The sequence below is a fragment of the Petromyzon marinus genome, chromosome 2, assembly GCF_048934315.1.
Source record: "Petromyzon marinus isolate PM22_M1 ecotype Great Lakes invasive population chromosome 2, UKy_Petmar_22M1.pri1.0, whole genome shotgun sequence".
Lineage (NCBI taxonomy): Eukaryota > Metazoa > Chordata > Hyperoartia > Petromyzontiformes > Petromyzontidae > Petromyzon > Petromyzon marinus.
Window position 1 is genome coordinate 15,919,180 of NC_133668.1, and position 23,175 is coordinate 15,942,354.

General features: G+C 42.4%; 1 protein-coding gene across 7 annotated transcripts in view; it reads left to right on the top strand.

The window, feature by feature from the left end:
* Nucleotides 1–23,175, top strand: part of LOC116946166 (RNA-binding motif, single-stranded-interacting protein 1-like) — a 311,540-nt gene that overhangs the window by 256,645 nt on the left and 31,720 nt on the right. For all 7 annotated transcript variants that reach the window (XM_032961097.2, XM_032961107.2, XM_032961116.2 and 4 more), the window contains one exon: nt 7,257–7,348. In XM_032961097.2, coding sequence (XP_032816988.2) covers nt 7,257–7,348 — 92 coding nt within the window. The remainder of the gene's footprint in view (nt 1–7,256; nt 7,349–23,175) is intronic.

Here is a 23,175-nt window from a genome sequence, read left to right on the forward strand (position 1 = left end):
TAATGACACCACCAATGCAAATGCAGGTACCCCTGGCTTCCAGCGCATCATTTGACTTGTCATGAAACTGCATCAGCCGCTGCGAAAGCCTCCGTTATATATGTCTCAACCCAGCGGCACAGGAATTGAGGGGGTGGAGGGTGGGGTGGTGCGGGTTGGGTCGGTGGACACGCTGGCACCCTGCCACACGCTGCGCTGAATTCGCGAGAGGATGTAGTTGGTGACTTCAGAGGGCGTTTGAAATCAGGAACACATTCTTTTAATACACACGGATATACGCAAATGATGCGTACGATGGATTGGACGTAATTCCAGACATGTCGTGTTTTAAAAGTACGTAATTAAAGTAGCCACGGCACTGAGCGTGCTTCTCCTGCCCCTGATGCGTTGGCTCACTGCATTGAAGCCATTGCTTTTTTTGTCAATCGTCCAGGGAGACAGTTGTATATACACGTTTTCTTGCTGATATACTGCGACCTTTCACTGGAAATACCACCTCTGCGGTACTAAATTCTACTCACCTGGTATCGACAATCAAAGGCATTTCCCTGTCCCCAGACGACCTTCTTGTCAGTTTTGATGTGGTGTCCTTGTTCACTAAAGTCCCGGTACCTGACACCATCGCTATCATTGAAGACTTGGTTCATCAAGGACTGCATACTGATGTACCCCCCCTGGTGAGACATTGCTTAACCAACACATACTTCACCTGGAATGGAACTTTCTACAAACTGAGGGCACCCCAATGGGCTCCCCCCTGTCTCCGGTTGTAGCCAATGTATTCATGGAAAATTTTGAAACTGACGCCATCCAGACTGCCACTCTATGCTCGACCTTATGGAAGAGGTACGTGGATGGCACTTTTGTCATCTGGCCACATGGCCAGCCTGGTCTAGACCAATTCCGGGACCACATCAATTCCATACACCCAGCCATCAGATTTACCATGGAGGTGGAAAAAGATGGCAAACTACCCTTTTTGGATGTCTTATTTAAAATGAGACCTGATGGCTCAATGAGCCACTCTGTCTACAGGAAAGCTACCCATACAGATGCTTACTTGAAACCGGATTCCCACCACCATCCATCCCAGAAGAACTCCCTCATCAAGACTCTATACCATAGAGCCCAATGCATTTCCGACCAGGAACACATTACCAGTGAACTCAAACACGTACACCAGGCTCTCAGGGATAATGGTTACTCCGACTACACAATCCGCAAAGCCATCACTCCTGTCATGAAGAAAGATCCTCTTGTGGAGCCACTCAAAACCATCACCTTACCCTACATTGCAGGGGTCACTAAAAATATCTCCAAAATCCTGAATAAACACAAGATCCAGGTCTGATTCAACACAGTACATAAAATCCGTGATCTGGTTCCATCTGTAAAAGATGCTGTTCCAAACATACAGTACCCGGGCGTTTACAAACTAAAGTACCTCTGTGGTAGTAGCTACATTGGAGAAACCAAACGACATATCTCGGACCGCATCCGCGAACATAAAGCAGACTTGAAACATGGTAGAACGAACTCCTCCACCGTGCCAAATCACTGTTATAATTCAGTGGGCTCACATGACATTGACTTCTCCAAGACGGAGGTTCTTTGCAAGCCAACCGGCTACCATGAGAGATTCGTTCATGAGGCTATCCACATATACAAGCACAGAGACAATTTCAACTGAGAAGATGGATTCTGGCTTAGTAACCATTGTAAAGATGTTTTAAACCATTTCGGTTCTTAATTAATTATTTTATGGTGACCTTCAGAACGCAGCTCTTTCGCTGGCATTGACTCTTAATACTTCTCACACCACGGTTAATGGTATGGTTTATAACATGGAGTATAACAGCGCCTCGCAGCTGTTTCTCTCCTCTGTTCCGACCATGATGGACTCGTCCGTCTGAACGGGGCTTGTAGCGGTCCGTGGTGCTGATGTGGAGGGTAAGAATCCATCCATTTTTTCGCCATATAGCATCGTGATATATAACGACTTATTGTTGGTAGCTCAGCTGATTGGAGAATATATAGAGTTTATTGATAACATTGAGGTAGTTTATATTTTAGTTTTTTATCTGTTTACTATATGGTATTCATTATATAGTGTAGTGTATACCCAGTTGCTGTTAATAGCTCTGCTTATTGAAGAATATATTGAGTACATTTATTATATTGATGTAATTTAGACTTAGGTTTTTTTCACATCGGTTTACTGTATGATAGTTGAGTTGTTGCAGCCCCTTTGGCGTCCATGTACGAGGTGCCTCTGTGGATGTGTAGGCTTTGACCTTAACATAGCTATTTCTGTGACCAGTCACAAGCTAATCCCTCAACTGTTTCAATGCTAAATTCTCCTGTTTGATACGTAAACCCCTTTGTCAAGGTGCCTCACTTCTCTCAACCAGCTTAAAAGATGCTGCGAATCTTAGCAGCGTTCATTGTAGCTCTGTCGTCCCGACAGGTTTGTTCCTTTCACCTGAAGAAGGCCACTTGTGTTGTGGCCGAAACGTCGTGAGAATTTTATTGTTTTATTTTATTCTTTTATTCTCATTCTACGTGACTTTACCGAAGAACCAAAGAAGAAGGTTAATCTCATTGTTGGTTGTAACTTTATATATGTCAATACACACACAAAGTGTACACAGGGTATTCCCACACATTATTGTGTACATATTAAATCAATTCCTGACATTCTCAATCCATGAATGGGGAGGTTTTTTTTTACAGTACTTCACCATGATGTTCAGTGTGGGTTCTGATGTCACAAGTTATGATGTCACTTTCCACTGATGCTCGCCCTGGCCAGGAATTGAACACAGGTCACCAGATCCGTAGCTTAGCGCGCCAACCACCTTACCACCCTTTCCGCCTCATATTCATGGAACGTATGTAAAATTGTTAAATAGTCTAAATGCAGGTCATTCTTTACAATCGACCTTTACTTTACCATTTTATTATGGTACTTATTGAGATAATTTTGCAAGGAATGCCCGATAATATTGTTTTCTTAGGGGTTGTTATACAAAATTTAGCCGACTGTCTGTGTTGCATTGCATTACATTTCCAAATAATTTGCGAAATTTTGTTTTCTCAAACTGCCTATTTCTCTCTCTAAAATTTACCAGGCTCTCATCAGGCCATTCCAACTTTCTCTCCCTCGGTCGCTTCGGGGTGGATTTCCACACAGCTCTCTCTAAAATGTACAAGTCTTGTTGGGTCTTTCATTGACATGCTCATTTCTCTGCTCCAGCAGACCCACCTTTCTCTCTGTCCCCCCCCCTCTCTCTATTTAAGGCCTCGACACAGAGGCATTGGGTCTCTGTATGTCTATGTTGTGTCTCTCTCTGTGTGTCTTTGTGTTGTCTCTCTCTGCTTGTGTGTCTGTCTGTGTGTCTCCGTGTCTGTGTTTTGTCTCTCTCTCTCAAATTTCGTTCTACCTGATGACGATTGCTTGTGTTGCAATCGAAACGTCGTATTCTATTATTTAATTTATTTTCTTTCTACGTGACTTCACCGAAAGAACCAAAGAGATATTCCTGCAGCCATGAAAGCTTCAAATCAAGTTTGTGGTTATTAATATTTTACATTTAAAACAAAAAATAATTGTTTGCCTGATCAGTTGAGAATGGGCAGTGCTCATCTACATGGTTAGACCCGAGGCGGTGATGACAATTCCATATCTGTATGGTTGGATCAGTCATGGGGACGAGTCGTTCTACACACAATCAGCCACTGCAACGTTCAGAATTGAGACAAATCATGAGAAAACCAGCACGCCAATGACTCCAACTTACAATTGACGATGTGACAGGGTCTTTTATCATCTACTTTAAACGATTAATTCTGCATCACCTAGTGAATAAATACATTTTTACAATTTCACTGTAATCAGTTACATTCCAATTTTTTTTTAGCAACGATAATTATTTGGTTTTAAAGTCATTGATTTAATAAGTAGACGTCAGGTTAATTTTATCCGGCTGTGCTGTTTTTGTTCAGTATTTATTTATTCACTTGCAGCGTTCTCTCTTTAAATCGTGATTTGCTACTTTCCCCCCCACTCCCCATTGATGCAGTTCAGCGCAGTATTTTATACGCCGCTTAAGTCAATGTTAAATAAACCGTTATTATCAAAGTTACCGGGCGGCTGCTGAAATACAAATGTCAACCCCATAAAAGTTGACGCAGTGGCGAGCAATCAGATTGCGAGACATTTCAACTGCTCAGCATTCGTATTTGCTCCTGCAATATGCAGGCAAATTAAATAAAACATCGACAAAAATATAATAACAGAAACATTCACTCTTCGTATGCAACTGGTTGTGAAGCTGAGCAGTATTTTCACTTTACAAGAGATGCTAACATCGGCTCTGGGCTAATTCAAGATGCGCTGTAACTTCCACTACATTTACAGATAGGAAGACAGGCTTTAAAAAAAGTGTATCAGCTTTAAAACGTTGACAGAGGCTGTCAGGCACCTTTTCCAATATGTCACGAAGCTGCACTGCTTTTGTGCACAACATGCATTACTTAAAGATTTGGGAACCCACAGTTTCAGTTAGCATCAAAACCACATCACAACTGTTTTTTTTCCCACAACATTGTTTCCGATGAGGTACTTGTGGGGGAGAGGGTATTACATGCTTCCTGAAAATGTTCTCTTTTGGTACTCATTTATCCAGTCAATCATTTTCTTTACACAACTGTATTATCGTCATGTCACGCAACCTCATTGTTTTTAAGCCCCTCCCTGAGCCAAGGGATGAGCGGCAGTTGTTAGTTTGTAACTCTGAAACAGTGGAATTTATACCCAAAATGTGCACTTTCCACTGTGTAACATGCACATGGGAAAGCAATGGAGAAGTGCACACTTAGAATTTTGCTGAGAGACAGAAAGAGACATGCATGAATTGGAGAGCATACGGATGTTAAGAGACATCTTGTTGAGTGCTGATACAATTAAGTGTCATTGGGCAGGCCATGCCGCTGTAGAGGATGATGGTCGGTGGACTAAAGATGGAGAGGCAGCCCACCCAAGGAGGGAATACGAGCAATGAAATTAGCTAATGTGCAGGTGCTTGATCAAATGTTTCATTGCAGGACCATGAGAGATGGCAACGGCTTGTGGAAGCATTCATCTAACGGTGGTTTCATCATGCCTGATGGTGGAAGATGATTAATAAACACGATGTTTTATAAAAAAAATGTAGTATTCCAAAATTGAGCCTTCAGTTCCACACTTTAACAAATTAATGAAATTATAAATAATTGTATCTCAAAGGCACACTTGTGATATGTGAAATGGAAAACATTGAAATGCAAAAATAATCCCTCAAACAGGGATTTATTCAATCTTTTATCACTACCCCTGAAAAGTTAAGTGCTTTCAGAGAAATTTCAAGTTTCGCTGAATTGGTTCTGACTGCAACCAAACATTCTGCGAATCTGCTGATATGATCGCTCTTGTGAAAGGAAAGCCCATATATGCAAAGAAAAGTGGTCATTGGGGCAATGGAACCCCCCCCCCCCCCCACAAACACACACTCTAAACCCCAATATATAGAAACATGAGTGTATGTTACGTTGTTCAAAGACACAAGTCATAAACTGAAAGGGCATAGTGGTAAATTATGGTGATTGTAACCATAACCCCTGAGTTGTGTGCACATGGCCAGCCACTCACATCTTGGACAGATTTCTCTGTCTTCTGACCTTTCCAACGTCATGCTTTAAAATCGTTTAAGTGTTCATTTAGGTCACGTTAAATAATAAGTCACACTGCATTTGTATGCTGTGCTTATGATCGTTGTTTTTCAAGTGCACCGTCTTATACCCAATACCTTCCGTATAGAAGTACAAGATACATGATCTTGGCTACGCACGTAATGCAGTTAAACGTCAGCTGGTTTGGCATTTTAAGAACGGCTAATGAAGTTCAGAGTCTTGATTCAGTTATCCAATTAAGCGATTAAAACATAAAACTAAAATACACTTCATATACTGTATTGCTTTACATATTTGTTTCCCTGCTTGTGTGTGTGTAATGTAATACAATCATGACAATAATTATTCCATCGTCATACCCATAGATGAAGAAATCTAAGGCTCAATGCTAAACCTCATCAAGTCTTTTATTCAGAAATATTTCACATATTCATCATTGTCCAGGCCCACATCTTACAATAATTGCCAACCCCATGCCTTTAAGTACCCCGAGGCAGGCCAGCCACGCTATCAGGTGGATGTCTGGCCCAGCATGATTGGCCTTCTCTCCTCCGGCAAATGAGTGTCTTCGATCAAGAGGCCATTGGTGTTGAAGACCATTACGGAGCTAATGATGCTTTCGGAAATTGCTGGTAATTGTGTAAATGCACAGAACAGTACCATTTCAATTTGATCAGATTTGATTGTCAGTGTGGCAAGGCGATCCAGGCTCTTTGACTCTAATGTGGGGAGATGCTCATGAAGGAAGATTAAAGCAAAGACAGTTACCGTGCTTTTAACTGTGCAGTTCAGCTAATATTCATGTTTACACAGGAATAAAAAAAAATTCTGTTGGAAAGTCGTTAACCAATTAAAACCACCTGCCTGACTAGTCATGCGATATATTTTGCAGTGGTTTTTTTCATGTTCTATGAATGTCAGCTTTAGGAACAACTATTTTGTTTCGTAGAAAGTGGCTGTTACTTCATGGATAGATACAAATTTGTTTGGAACTCGTCGTTCTTGCCAGGAGTAAAATGTATAACGTGTGTGTGTGTCACTGTCCTTCGAAAACATTCCACAAGCCCTTTTGAAAAATCTGAAGGTTTTTTTTCTGGCGTAATTCTTGCTTGTACATGCGCGGGGCACCAACTCCATGACAGTTTGCTGAACATTGGGGGGGGGGGTGGTGGGGATGAAATATAACTCCAACAACGTTTGAACAAAGTTAATATATGAATAGAGTGATCGAGTCTTTTGATATGACACACTGCGGATGTGTTAGCAAATATGGACGCGTCTGTATATGGCTTTGATGCGATGCGCATGAAAGCGCAAGCCATGATTGGGTCACTGTGACCTACCCTGCTGAGCTTGGTGTCCGTGCCCTGGCTGTATTGCACTACTTGGTGACTTCCTCTTTGTCTGAGCAATGCACAAGCATATGTATATGCACACTCGGTGCTGTTTGCACAAAGCAGGTTGTGATTTTTTAATAATGTTGCGGATTCGACTTTGTTCCCAATGTTGTCACCATGTCACCACAGGGTACGGCTTTGTGGATTTCGACAGCCCAGCCGCAGCCCAGAAGGCAGTGTCGGCCCTCAAGGCCAATGGTGTACAAGCACAGATGGCCAAGGTAAGATGTCACTTCCAGTCTGCTGTGGCTGTGGTGTACTCAAGCACGTGTTGATGCCCTGTTACCCTCATCATTGGTCGCGAACGTAAAAACGTAACGATGGTGCAGCCGTGGATTTACTTACTCACGCCAATGCCGGCAGATGGGCCTCCATGAGATTGAGCTTTAAAGAGCCCCTCAGCAGGGTATTTTGGTCTGCTCTTCCACACGTGCCTGAAGCAAAGAAGTATGGTAGATGCCTTTATTTAACCATGTGAGAGCTGTTTGAAGCTACGTGTTCAAGATGAGGCCTCAATTTTATTTTTTAAAGGACGACCTGGCATGAATTTACGAAGGGTACAGAAAACAGGTTGAGAAATACCGTTACAAATACAAATATTCCAGGTTTGGAGGAAAACGCAATATTAAATGTAATCAGTTTTTTCTAAGCAAATTACATTACCCAAATTATCAATATATTAGAGCATAAACTTGTAAAACACATTTTTATCATTAAGATACAAATGCTTCAGTTTCCATCTTAAAATAACTGTTGCTTCACAATCCCTGCATAGCTGCCAATGCTGTCAGTGGATCCATAGAAAAATATGGGTTTCACTCCGAAGTGCATTTTTGTGATGACTACCCTGAGCTATGTTCTTGTTATACTTGGCAGGGCACTGTTTAGTGTACTCAAGCCACTCGACTAATTTGAAAAAAAAAATTATCTGGAGGTAGCAGTGTTTTTACAGTTACTTTTTAAAATGAATGGGGTTGTTCTTTGCCTCTTATTTTTTGCGTGCTTCATTGCCATATTTTTTTGCTTTTTGTGATATTGGAGACCCAGGTCACTCTAGAAACTGAGACGACCCTGGTCTCTTGAGTTCTCACCTGGTTAAAGAAAATAAACTTGAAACTTCACATTTCTTCAATAGATTGGTGGGAGAGATTCCACACGGTGAAAGGGATTGCTTATATAATGCCTCCTCAGCAGTGCATGTTACATGTAGAGAGTACGTTTTATCTAAACGAATAGTCTCTTAAAGTTACGGAGTTGGTTAATACCCATATACTTCATGGGACCTCCTTTTCCAGTACCAAAATATGAGAATAGGTTCAATCTTGATTTGAATCTTTCGTGACTGCAGGAATCCATACTCTTTGGTTTTTTCGGTAAAGTCACGTAGGTAGAAATAAAACAAATCACGACGTTCCGATCGCAACACAAGCGGTCATCATCAGGTGGAACACCCACAGCAAGAAAATGCTGAGGTAGGCGAGAGAGCTGCCGTGGCAAGAGGTTATATAGGTAAGAAAAGGGGGAGGAGCAAGGGGGAGAGAGAGGGGGAGAGGTAGGGAGGAGGGGGGGCCGTGTGAGCACTCGGGGAAGAGGACGTGAGGCTGGGGGGAGGAAGTGGGCGGGGCTAGAAGTGGGAAGCTGAGTGTGGGATACGGGCGGGGGGGGGAACAGAAAAAAATGTCCTAGTAAACCGGCAGGTACGATGGACAATGCATAGATTATCGGTGTGTTTTTTTTGTTTGTTTGCATTCTGACCACAAGTATTGTGGTCTAGCAGACATGATTCCTTGTAAAAAGGTTTCAGTTTTGTTGCCAGAAAAAAGGGGAAAAACCTATTCTTATATTTTGGTACTGGCAAAGGAGGTCCCATGATGTAGATGCTCACCCCGAGCTCTCATTACTCTGATAGTGGCATTGTCTTTTAGCTGTACGCCTTTTGGCATCCTCTGGTCTAACACCGTTTGAGACGAGGCTCAAAAGAAAGCCGTCTCTGGTGTGGCAAAGACAATGCATTTATTATCAGAGTACGTTTTTTGTTTGCATTTTGACCACAAGTATTGTGGTTAATGCAGACATGATTCCTTGTAAAAGATTTCAGTTTGGTTTTTAACAACTTAACACCTGTTTTGTTGCCAGATAAAAGGGGAAAAGCTTATTCTCATATTTTGGTACTGGCAAAGGAGGTCCCATGATGTAGATGCTCACCCCGAGCTCTCATTACTCTGATAGAGCATTGTCTTTGAGCTGTACACCTTTTGGCGTCCTCTGGTCTAGCACCGTTTGAGACAAGGCTCAAAAGAAAGCTGTCTCTGGTGTGGACCAATCAGTTTCAAGGACAATGCATATATTATCAGAGTGTTTTTTGTTTGCATTTTGACCACAAGTATTGTGGTTAATGCAGACATGATTCCTTGTAAAAAGGTTGCAGTTTGGTGTTTTAACATCTCAACACCTGTTTTGTTGCCAGAAAAAAGGGGAATACCTATTCTCATATTTTGGTATTGGCAAAGGAGGTCCCATGATGAGGAAATGTGTGAAGTTTATAAATGACAAAACCCCTGTGATGTAGAGAGGCCCAAATCCAACGTGTCAGAGCAATGCAAATAAAGGCCAACTGCCTGTTTCGTGCGGGCAGGTAAAGGGTTTTTGTCTCTCCAGTCCAGTTTTTTGTGTGACAGTAAATGAAATCGAGTTATTTTTGGCAATTGGAAAACTCATTAAAGAGTGTCATACAAAACAATTGATTGCACAGAAGCTTTCTGTAATAAGCAATTTATTCTGAGGGTGCTCTGACGTTTCGTCGCGGCATTGTCCGAGGAGGCCCTTTGCTGAGCAGGGACACTCGCCAAAAGGGCTCGGCTCCAGAGGACATTGCTTTTCGTAATGTTGCGGAAGGACAGATGGCTTGTGAAAATAATAGATTGTAAGTAATTACCTGCAGCATTTTACCCCAGAGAAAGACAACTACTTAAAATATTCGAGAGTTTTCTTTAGATTAGGTATACCTACGTGACTTTACCAAAAGAACCAAATAGTATGGATTCCTGCAGTCACGAAAGCTTCAAATCAAGATTAGGTAGCACGTGCCAGTTTTTTTTCCTTTGCTGGTTTCCCCCCTCCGGCTCCACCTAATTCCAACACGCAGCTCAAAGGCTGGCATCAAGCACCACCCGCGGTGCCATCAACTGGAAGCTTGTAGATGAACAAGATTCCTAGCTCATCAACTAAAGAGGTCCATTTAAGCTTTGTAAATGAGATAGGACTTGAGAGCCCTCGGAAATCACCACGGCTTCTAATGTTGTTGTAAAGTCTCTGCTTGAGCTGGAATCCATGTCAAATTTCAGGCTATATATTGAGCTAAGTATGTTAGCAATTTTGATCCTGGGAATATATTGTGTGGCGCATGATATAAGCACATTGTGAAAGCAATATGAAGGGGTACATTAAATTTAAACGTAAAGGCCTTTTTGGCAAATCGCAGTTAGGTTTGCAACAGTGGCAGATTTTAATTTAGAGTGAATCTAGGGCTCTTTGGTTGATTAATTTTAGGTTTTTCAAAGTCTCAAATACACGGCCTTCTGAAACATTGGAGTTTATAATAAACACAGCTGTTTTGAATATTGCTTTTTTTTGTCACAAGCACATTCACGTGGCTTGGCTTCCCTGCTGTATGTATGGCTGCCTGCCTGTGCTCTTGTTGAAGGTGTCACTATAAGATGACTGCATAAACAAAAGAACACTTAAATTTTGATTTAAAGCTTTCGTGACTGCAGTAATTCATATTCTTAGCCCTTTCGGTAAAGTCACGTTGAAGGGAAACAATCAAATAATAAAATATATATAAAACAATAAAAATTATCACGACGTTTCGACCATAACACAAACGGTCGACCGTTTGTGTTATGGTCGATCGTTTGTGTTATGGTCGAAACGTCGTGATAATTTTTATTGTTTTATATATATATTATTATTTTATTGTTTCCCTTCAACGTGACTTTACCGAAAGAGCTAAGAAAAAGAACACTTTCAAAGGCTTTCGTGCTGACTTAAGTCCTTATCTGAATTGTTATAGGGTACACTTTAAAATGAATGCTGATGTTGTGATGATCAACAAGAAAAACTGTTGTTTAGCTTATGTTCACAGGTCATTGTCTCCACACAACATGGGCCTGGGGGTGACCCTCATACCTACTATAATCACCCAGGAATATTCTTTGGGTCTTTCGGTAAAGTCATGTAGAGAGTCCATAGTAGAGGTTTTTGGGTTAGAGCACGTAAATATATAAATGTGTCGTTAAAAACCCGCCACCACCCGACACAGCCAACTAGTAAGGGTTGTCACGTAAACAGAACGTGGCCAATTCGTCACTAGTACAGCACACCGGTATGTTGGAGAGCCAAGCCACAACATTTACAATTTTGAGTACGACGTTTCACCAGTAATTACAACTAGCTTCAGCAGGCGACAGACAGATTTGTGGAGAAGTCTTACTGTTTCGTTCCTTATGTGGAGGCGTAGATGTGTTGACCACCCCTTCTGCACTCTTGAACAATGTGGGGGGCGGTTTACTGAGGCAACGTACATTATGCATGTGCATTATGCGAGCCCTTTGAAATTGTCCTTCCTGTCTATTGTGTTTATTAAAATAGCCCTACCAATGGTAATCCCTATTGACGTACGCTGCCCTTTGTAGGCATACATTTAAATAATGTATTATTTGATGATTCGCTTCCACGCAGCACTAAGGCGGTAGCTATCCGAACGGTTCAAGTTATTTTTATTTATTTCAATTTCGATAGATTCTCTAATTAGTCTTGGCCAGTAGTAGCTAGTTTTGCACAAAATTTCAACATTATAAAGATAAATTGAGTGTCCTTGTTGGCACGCGTGTTCTGCTACTGCTGACAGTTGTATTTGGGAGAATTTAATATTTCTCTGATGTTCTTTTAGTCTCGTACTGATCATTCGTCCTGTTTGCCCAACATAACATTTACCACAGGTGTAGTGAATCCTGTACACACCTTCTGTTGATAGCTTCGGTAATAGATCTTTTGTACCAGATATTAAATTTCTGTATTTTATGTATCGTGCCAAATCTGACTCGGATGTTTTGTTTGTCCAAACATCTGGCTAGTTTATTAGTTACCCCCACAATTTATGGTATTTTGATGGTTTTAATTACTTGGGCAGTTCAATGCTCTTGTTATTTGATTTGGTTTTGGTATTCAATGCCCTGTTGATTTGTGCATCATTGCTTACGTGACAACCCTTACTAGTTGGCCGTGTCGGGTGGTGACGGGTTTTTAATGACACATTTATATATTTACGCGATCTAACCCAAAAAACCTCTTATGGATGATATTGGTCGCAAAAATCTACGTGTTAAACTCACGTAGATAGGTTCAAATTAATAAAATGTATTTATTTTATTTTTATTTTATTAATTTGAACCTATCGACATGACTTTACCGAAAGACCCAAAGAAAATGAATTCCTGCAGTCACGAAAGCTTTAAGTCAAGAATCACCCAGGAATGTCCGTCCTTAACGCTCTTGACGTCACCCCACATCGACCAGCCCCCCGTCATTAATATTCATGAGCAGGTGACGTCCTCCAAATGGACACCCTTCACCCCTCATTAATAATCATGAGCAAGTGACGTCACTCCAAATCGAACAGCCCCCCTCATTAATAGTCATGAGCAGGTCACGTCCTTCAAATGGACACCCCCCCCCCCCCTCCATTATTATTACCTACTATAATGAGCCAAGAATGTCTGTGTGCAACGCTCGTGACGTCACTACAAATCGACCAGCCCCCCTCATTAATAATCATGAACAGGTTACGTCCTCCACATGGACCCCCCCATTAATAATCATGAAGAGGTTACGTCCTCCACATGGACCCCCTCCCCCTCATTATTAATCATGAGCAGATGACGTAACTCCACATCGAACAGCCCCCCTCATTAATAATAATTAATAATCATTAACAGGTGACGTCCTCCAAATAGACGCCCCCTCCCCCCATTCATAATAATTAGCGGCTGACGTCACTCCACATGGGGGGGCGAGGCGCCTCCTCCCCCCTCCTCGGCGTCAACTTACAACCCTCACTACAAAGGCAGAACCCTCACGTCACGCGATCTCCATAACGCTATTGAGACCTCAAAGTAAAAAGGACGTCATCATGAACAAGGGATTATAACCTTACAATGCAATAGGTCTGTGTCACTGCGCCCTTACAAATTTCACACGCATTGATGCAATGAATATCACGTCACGGTCTGCTTGTCGCTTGCAAGTTTCAGATTTACTGCAATACACCCACCCTTCGATGGGCAAAAGGCGAGTTTCCAATGATAGAGGTGGAATTAAAACATTCCGATGGCAGTCTCTCCATAGGATGACTCTACTGCCCAAACAGTGGTACACTTTTGTATCCATCAAAGAAATGACAGGTTGAGTAAACCTCCAACTAGGATTTATCTCTCAACCTTAAAAGTGTGAGTCAAGCAGTCTAACCGCAGTGCCATCGGGTTAAATCCTGTATAATTTTAGTTTATAATAGAGTCCACTCATAGTCTATGGAGACCTCATATCTCTGGCACCAGAGCCATTGTCTTTCTCCATATATGGCACTTCAACATTCTGGTGTTATGCGTCTTGCATGTCTTCTCCGTCTCTTGCTACGATTGCATCATTCACAAGTTTCTTCCAAAGATAGCATTTCTGACACCACTGATATGTATGTTGAACTTCTTTCACACCGTACATAGCCAACCGTGCTAATCGGAGGTGTGGGAGAAGGATAACACACTAAACACAGAAAGCAGTTCGAAATAAATTATTTTTCAGTCTAAATTTGAAAGTGCAATATCAGAAGGAAGAGCGTTCCAGACGGCCGCAGAAGCACATCTGAAAGCGTGCAATGCAGTGACCATCTTTGTTTGATGGTTAGCCAAAAGCCATTGCTGCGAAGATGACCGGAGTTCACGTGATAATTTATGTTCCTTGACGAGATCAGCGAGTTATTGTTGTTCATTTGTGGCAAGCACTTTGTGTGTGATGAGTGCGACCCGATATTAGGTTGTGGCCAAGATCGTCATTTACTGGCATCTCCAGTCGGGTCTCCTCACTCCGTCTGTACATTTGCTTTGCGATGTTCTGGCTAGGGCTAGGGTTGCAATATCACTTGCAGAATCTCGCCCATGTCTGTTGAGTATCCGTCGGCTTGGCACGGCTGTGCATAACAGAGCAAAAACCTTTGTGTTGAACGGCAGACCACCACACGGCTTCTGTTTGGTGTTCAGATTCACAATCTTTATCCCAGATAAATCGAATGAGCTGTGAAGCTCTTTTTTTACAGATGTCCAGTAGGGGTGGGTCAGAAAGTCACAACAAACAAAGTTACAGTTAGAGACCTAATGGGCATATAATTATTTACACCCACCTCAATAGCAATTTGATAAATTGTTTTTATTCGTGGTAGCAACTCTATCCTATAATTTATTATTGCCTTGTTTTTTTATCTCATGTGTATTGCTTCCAATGTGTTGTTTCTAGGTTTTGTTCGCTCCATTAGCACAAATGTAACATGAGTATATAATTTTCACGTAAATTGCATCTATAATTAAAAATAGATTCCAATACTCGTGATTCAATACTTGTCCTTAATCATAACCTTAGGATTATAATCAACGAATTGATGCATAGTTACATGCTTAGCACTCGGGCATAATGCCCTTCCTACATTGCTCAGGTTTTCTCCAATACTGAAATCCTTCCACTGACTTCCATTCAAATCCTGGATCAATTTTAAGATTGAACTGCATTTAAGGTCCTCCACAGACACGCCCCTGCATACTTCACTCCACTCATCTCACTCTCCTCGTCTGCATACACTCTCAACTCGAGCAGCCAAGGCTTTCTGTCGAAGCCTCCAGATAACCGTCTCTCAGAAGGTCACTCATTCCACGAAGCGCTGCCCCACAGTCTGGAATGCCCTTCTCTCAACGTCCATGCTGTCGACTCCCTTTGCCTGTGCAGTCCAGACTCAAGTCCTTCCTTTTCTCCTATGCCTGAGTGAATGCATCTCTCTCTCTTATCTCTCAAAAAATATATTTGGCTACTGTTTCTTGAGATGCTGTGATAAATACACATTGTATTGCATCGTATACACACTACCTCTGTGTATCACTATTCAGGGAAGACTGTTATCTAGATAGGCATGTGGTGTCGTGATTGACACTGGTCAGCTCCGGTATGAGTTGACCTACAGAAGCCTGTGAGCCTTCCATCGGAAGCGAGTGGCGATCACAAAGTCGTCAGCATACATAGTGCAGCGTACAGAGAGCCGTCCCACAGAATGCACAGCGCTGACATGCAGTCGGCTTCCGTGTGCTATAAGCTGTCTGTCAGTGTAAGTGGCAACACTGACAGCCCAAATATGCTGGACTCTTAAAAGGATGCCTGCCTCAAGCACATTGACAAACATTGCAGTGGATGGCATGCCGATCCAGTCTGCCAAGTGAACAGTCATTATTCTCATCATTGTAAGAAATATATGGCCTACAATAATATATATTTCTGAAGGGTTCTAACTAAGGTGTTAAGCAACTTCCTTTTTGAGTTTATTTAAAAAAAGGATAACTGCAGAGCATGAATAAACGCACACATACTGGTAGACAACACTCAAAGTTAGCATAGACAGATCGACAAACCTGCTTGCTGTACTGCCTAATACAAGCACCTCATTGGCAATAACAACATTACACGATGACTCCATCATTGCATGATCCCCCAACCCCAACTCCAAGTAGCTTTGTTATTACAGGCCTCCCACACCACAACAGGCGGCGATAGGGCTTCAACGATAGCAAAGCAGGAAAGGACATTTCCATAATAGAAACGTTGGTGCGACTAGCACAACCGTGTGCGATCACTGGACGCTGCAGGTCTGGGGAAAGCAGTGCTGAGCAGCAGGGAGCTGAGCGCCCAGCAGTCCTGAACGCAGGTCCCATGCTGCACATGGAGAGCGCATCACGATAAGTCACGTGATAGGGGTCCTTGGTATCCGTGGGAGTAGTCGGCAAGCATATATCACTTGGAAATGGGAATGCAATTGACGTGCCCTTGCTGGGAGCCCATTTATGCGAAGGGTTCACATTATGCACCTAATTTTTTATGACCTGACCTTTTGATGTCACCGCACGCACACGCATGTTTGGTCTTGGGACAGTGCCGGCTTGGAAGTGCCGTGGTATAATTAGCGGCTGACGGTTGGAATATAACATACAAAGATAATTAATTGTGCTCTTGGAAGAGCACTAATAATGGAATCTCCTTTATAATTTAACTGTGCTATTTGCATTGTTCGGCGATGGAATAATCTATCAGGAACCTGGACCGGTTTGAATAATTAATGGGTTTTTGGTGAGCAGAAGTCTCCTGTCATTGCTGCAGTTTGCAATTGAGTTGGACAGACAGGATTGTTTAAACTCGCAAAGACTCTGCTTTTGTCTGCTTCAAATTGAGATATAAAATAAAAATGCCACAGAAGCTACATATTGTTTGGTGTTTATCTGAACTTCTTTTTGAATAGTCCTTTTTACATTTTATATAGGGACATACTAATGTACTTAAATGTGGACTATTTTGATGTCGACTGTAAGAGGGATGTTTCAATAAATGTAATGGTCCCACTTAATGTACTGTATGTTGAACCTCTTTTTCACCGTATGTAGCCAACCATCCTAATTGGAGGTGTGGGGGAAGCACAACAATGATAGCTAGGCGTCGAGAAAGATGCCTGGGATATTGTGATAGCATTCATGGATCACAGATATTTTGAAAACTTTTCGATTTAAAGCTTTCGTGACTGCAAGGATTCATCTTCTTTGGTTCTTTCGGTAAAGTCACGTAGAATGAGAATAAAATATTAAATTGATCAAATTAAATAACACAATAAAATTCTCATGACGTTTCGGCCACAACACAAGTGGCCTTCATCAGGTGAAGGGACAAGACTGTCTGGAGGACAGCGTGGGAGCGAACACAGCCAAGCTCAGACCGCAACCTTTAAGCTGTGTGAGAAGAAACAGAGCACCTTGACAAAAGAATTAGCATAGAATTTAGCATTGAAATAGCTGAGTGATTAGCTTGTGACTGGTCACAGAAATGGCTATGTTAAAGTCAAAGCATACACATTCACAGAGGCACCTAGTACAAATCAAACAGGAGAATTTAGCATTGAAATAACTGAGGGATTAGCTTGTGACTGGTCATAGAAATAGTTATGTTAAAGTCAAAGCCTACACATCTACAGAGGCACCTAGTACAAATCAAACAGGATAATTTAGCATTGAAATAGCTGAGTGATAGCTTGTGACTGGTCACAGAAATGGCTATGTTAAAGTCAAAGCCTACACATCTGAGCTATTAACAGTAACTGGGTATACACTACACTATATAATGAATACTATATAGTAAAACAATAAAAAACTAAAATATAAATTACCTCAATGTTATCAATAAACTCTATATATTCTCCAATCAGCTAAGCTACCAATAATAAGTCGTTATATATCACAATGCTATATGGCGAAAAAATGGGTGGATTCTTACCCTCAACTTTAGCACCACGGATAGCTACGAGCCCCGTTCAGACGGACGAGTCCATCATGGTCGGAACAGAGGAGAGAAACAGCTGCGAGGCGCTGTTATACTCCATGTTGTAAATCATACCATTAACCGTGGTGTGAGAGGTATTAAGAGTCACTACACTATATAATGAATACTATATAGTAAACCAATAAAAAAACTAAAATACAAATTACCTCAATGTTATCAATAAACTCTTAATATTCTCCAATCAGCTAAGCTACCAACAATAAGTCGTTATATATCACAAGGCTATATGACGAAAAAATGGGTGGATTCTTACCCTCAACTTTAACACCACGGATAGCTACGAGCCCCGTTCAGACCATTAACCGTGGTGTGAGAGGTATTAAGAGCATTGACTCTTAATACCTCTCACACCACGGTTAATGGTATGATTTACAACATGGAGACTTTAACATAGCCATTTCTGTGACCAGTCACAAGCTAATCACTCAGTTGTTTCAATGCTAAATTCTCCTGTTTGATTTGTACTAGGTGCCTCTGTAGATGTGTAGGCTTTGACTTTAACATAGCCATTTCTGTGACCAGTCACAAGCTAATCACTCAGCTATTTCAATGCTAAATTCTCCTGTTTGATTTATACTAGGTGCCTCTGTGGATGTGTATGCTTTGACTTTAACATAGCCATTTCTGTGACCAGTCACAAGCTAATCACTCAGCTATTTCAATGCTAAATTCTATGCTAATTCCTTTGTCAAGGCGCTCTGTTTCTTCTCACACAGCTTAAAGGTCGCGGTCTGAGCTTGGCTGTGTTCACTCCAGCACTGTCCTCCAGACAGTCTTGTCCCTTCACCTGATGAAGGCCGCTTGTGTTGTGGCCGAAACGTCGTGAGAATTTTATTGTGTTATTTTATTTTATCAATTTATTATTTTATTCTCATTCTACGTGACTTTACCGAAAGAACCAAAGAAGTTTTAGAAAACTCTTGAGAATTCTTCAGTTGTGAGTTGGCCAGAAGGCAGTGCAGCAAGTGGGTTCATAAACCAAACTGTGCGGACCTTTGAGTGTTATATCTCCTAGTATTCATGCTGTGTTCTCTCCCACGTTCAAAACAAATATTTAAAAAGGATTCACCAAACATCTTAACGCAGGGTTCTAATGCTGAAAGAGTCCTGACACTCAGTGAGTCTCGATGAAGAAATAACATTGTTATAATTATCACGATTACTTTATGAGACGTCAATGGTGGTTTTATCCTGTGGACAGTATGGCCCCTGTATGGGAATGTGGATTTTTTTCTTCCCTGTACTACTAAGTGTCACTAACAGGGAGATGAGCAATGCTCAAAGCTCATTTGAGCATCGATGCACTTTGACCTTTTATTAATTTATGATGAAGCTGAATAGAAAGTTCGGTATGTGGGTTTTCTAAAGAGAAAAAAAGGTTATACGTTGCAGAGAGAGGGAGGCTCTCATGCCTAGACTAAACGTCTGTGGGGCCAGGAAGGAAGGAGTCTGGCCAATGAGTCAGATTTTGGGCGGCCGCAACCCCCACACGCTGATAATTATTTCATAATGCCAAGAACTCCAAGCTCCAACTGTCCCAGTTGTTTTATACGCAAAAGGGGTTGTGTAAGCACCCTTGTGTATACCTTCGTCTGAAAAAGGAGAACGTTTTGTTTGTTCATTGTACAATCAGAAAATAAATCGAGTTAGTATGACTATTAAACGTCAAGAGTACTGCACTTTCGAGAACGTGTGTAAAGGTAGGCCACAAATACCCTCCATACGGGCTCGCTACAGCTCCCTTCAGTGGAGGCCCTTCTGCCAAGCTGTGGCCTGAGCATTGAATCCAGGTCATTTGATATTGATATTGTTCCAGCCGACTAGCCTTGGTGAGGAAATCCCGGCAATGCCCTTCATATGCATGGCATTCAGTGCATTCGATTTTCACGCACACTTTGTCAAGATTTAGCCCCCTTTTTTTCCCCCCCAAAACACATTTCCTGCTGTGGTGGGCCCCTCATCCTGTCCAGGGCCTGTTATTTTCAGATGTTCCACTGTAAATCTGTGCCAGGTTATGGTTATTATATAACAGTGTTGTGCAACTTCCCAGAGTGCATTGACTATATAAAGTGGGGTTTTTTTTTCTCCCTCTTCTTGCCACACCATGACATTGAAGAACTCCCACAGATGTATGCAACTGTTTACAAGTTAATGTCCAAACCGCTTAAACTTTTTTTTATACTTAGCCAGACATATTTTAAAGAATATATTTTATTAAATAGAATAAGACGTATTTATTTTTAAGAACATGTGCATTGTATGCCTTCCCCCCCCCCCCCCCCCCCCAATATAACAGACGTCACCAAACTGCAAAAAAACACAATTACACCTCCAAAGGCTGTCGTGACATGCATTAAAATAGTGGACTGAAACTTAGAATAGCATATCACTCCTATGCTTGGTTATACTTCCAATGATATATACGTTGCAGGGATATTGTGTGCTATGTGTTTTTTTAATGTATATATTACTTTTGTTTTTTTATGTGCTTCTTCAATGTACTTTACATTTTTTTTTTACCGGCGACCTTCTGGGCGGAGTGATGTACGACACGCACTGCGCAACGCCAGCTTAAACGCGAAGCGCATTTCACCGGATAACGGCAGATTTTGAAAAAAAAAAAATTGCTCCCGGTTAAACCACCGAATTCATCTGCGAGGGAACCCTAACAAAAGGACGTCCGTGCACCGCCTTGGCCAGAGTGCTCGTGGGCAATGTTCCGATTCACAGCAAATCATAAAGAGGGCGATCCATTTATAGACAACTCATTACGATGACATGGAGATATTACACCGAAAGCATATTTATATATTTATATTTCGAAGCATCTAGTCTCCCACCAATCCCAATACACTTGTTAAGCATTTGAAATCTCCCCTTTGTAAGATATGGAGCCATCGCTTTCACAATATTCAATCACCTGTTCAGTGGAGAGTAAGAGGTTTTATTACATTTGAGTGAGCTGTCTATAAATAGATCACCCTGTGTGTTTCCTCTTCATGGTGCATTTAGAAAACTGAATTCGATTATGAAGAGCAATTGGTCAGACACGTGGAGTTGGCACACTTCGGTCAGACAATCTGCATATTAATTTATAGAATGCATTCAAAACAATGCAAACACTTTATTCTTTAGGTCTTTCGGTAAAGCCACGTAGATAGAAAAAATAATAAAAAAAAAATAAAAAAAAATATCACGACGTTTCGATCGCAACACAAGCAATCGTCATCAGGTGAAAAATATAGCGGGAGAGCTGCTGAGGCAGGATGTTATATAGGTTTGAGATGGGTGTAGCCCAAGGGTAAGTGGGCGGGGCAAGAGATGGGTGTAGCCCAAGGGTAGGTAGGCGTGGCTAGAGATGGGTGTAGCCCAAGGGTAGGTAGGCGTGGCTAGAGATGGGTGTAGCCCAAGGGTAGGTAGGCGTGGCTAGAGATGGGTGTAACCCAAGGGTAGGTAGGCGTGGCTAGAGATGGGTGTAGCCCAAGGGTAAGTGGGCGGGGCTAGAGATGGGTGTAGCCCAAGGTTAGGTAGGCGTGGCTAGAGATGGGTGTAGCCCAAGGGTAGGTAGGCGTGGCTAGAGATGGGTGTAGCCCAAGGGTAAGTGGGCGTGGCTAGAGATGGGTGTAGCCCAAGGGTAGGTAGGCGGGGCTAGAGATGGAATTTGCGTGTAAATGTAAGATCGGAGAGCTGATGTTATTATTTTTCTATCTACGTAGCTTTCCCGAAAGACCCAAATAATATGAATTCCTGCAGTCACGAAAGCGTTAAGTCAAAAAATGCAAACACTGATTACTCATTGCACCCCAGAGGATCTGACACCACCCACTGCCAAACTTCAACCACCAAGGTTATTTAAAAAACACTTCATTCTCAATTTATCTTGAAGATAGTTGGTAAGCCAAAATGTCAAGATCTTCCTTGCCTCTCAGTGACAGTATAAACAATTATTATTAATTTTACACGTTGACTGAAACAGCAGCTTGATAAAGTATGATTAAAGTATTATACCAACCTTATATATAAGCATATTACTTTAATAAGAGCTATTCACATAAGTCGATGTAAATGTAGTGATATCGGGGATGTCACTGTATGGTGCCGGCCTGGGAGGGTCGTGGCGTGCGATGTTCCTACGTCGCGGACAGCGCTGGGTGGGTTGCTGTGTGATGCCGGCTTTACTATAGCATGGCGTGCGATGCACCGTCATCGCGTACACCCCGTAGATGAGTGTAGTACCAGCCCTAGCGGGGCTTAGTGAGCGCTGGGATAGCGCGGGCACCATGCATAACGTGTGGTGGGGGCTCCCACAAGGCGGAGTGGGAGAGTGTCAGCCCAGGGGCAGGGTTGCCCTGGGCCATGGCACTCGAGTTGACCCGGCAGACACGTGATCTAGAGTGTCCACAGAGAGGCCCCTAGGTGGGGGGGGGGGCTAGGGCTGATCACGTGTCTGGGGAGAGCTCTCGAGAGGGATCGAGAGGGAGCTAGAACGCTCGAGAAAGCGGGCGGGGCCTGGGCAGAGCCGGCCCCGACCCGGGAGGATATAAGGTGGGTCCCTGAGAGGGACCGGGGTCGTTTCGTTCTACAAGCTGGAAGCTCCACGTCCTACAAGCTGGAAGCTCCACGTCCTACAAGCTGGAAGCTCTACATCCTACGAGGCATCAACACGTGGCCAGGGACCCGAGCGAGGGTCCGACCCTTCGTAGCTGCAACTCCTCCGTATAGTGCAGTTAGCTGGTTGGTCACTACCCTAGGCTGTATCTGGTAAAGGGGCAGTTACCCCTTTGTGTATTACGTGTTGATATAATAAATGTGTTGCCTCTAAAGAATAACGTCTGTGACTCCGTTGGACTCACTACATATGTGTAAAAGTAAATATCACCCTTTTACTGTCGATGTATGTGTAAAAGTAAATAAACACCAAGATGAAATTAAATCTGCACTGGATAGATATTTGCAGCTTCACGACGACTGAATCAAGCGAATGTGTCCGCCTGGCTTTCGACTGTTCAGCAGCCGACGGGTAATGGCATCTCTATGGATGATAATTGTGCCGGGTTTGGAATATTGGGTGCCAGTGGAGGGGAGCCCTGCTGGGCAATAATAGCAAACCCTTGAGATGATTGAGCCTTTCCACTGCACCGCTCTACAAACACCACCGTGTAATTACAGCGCAAACCCGAATTTGGCGCAGTGCTCCAAAGTTTGCTGGCTTTTCACGTTCAACATTATGTGCGCTACTTTTCTTTCCACTGTTATTAAATCACAAGCGGCAATGTGGTCATGAAGTCGCACAGTTGTCAGAGTTTGGAACTTTCGTGTGATAGGCACCTGCGGTGCATAATCTATGCTGCGAGCA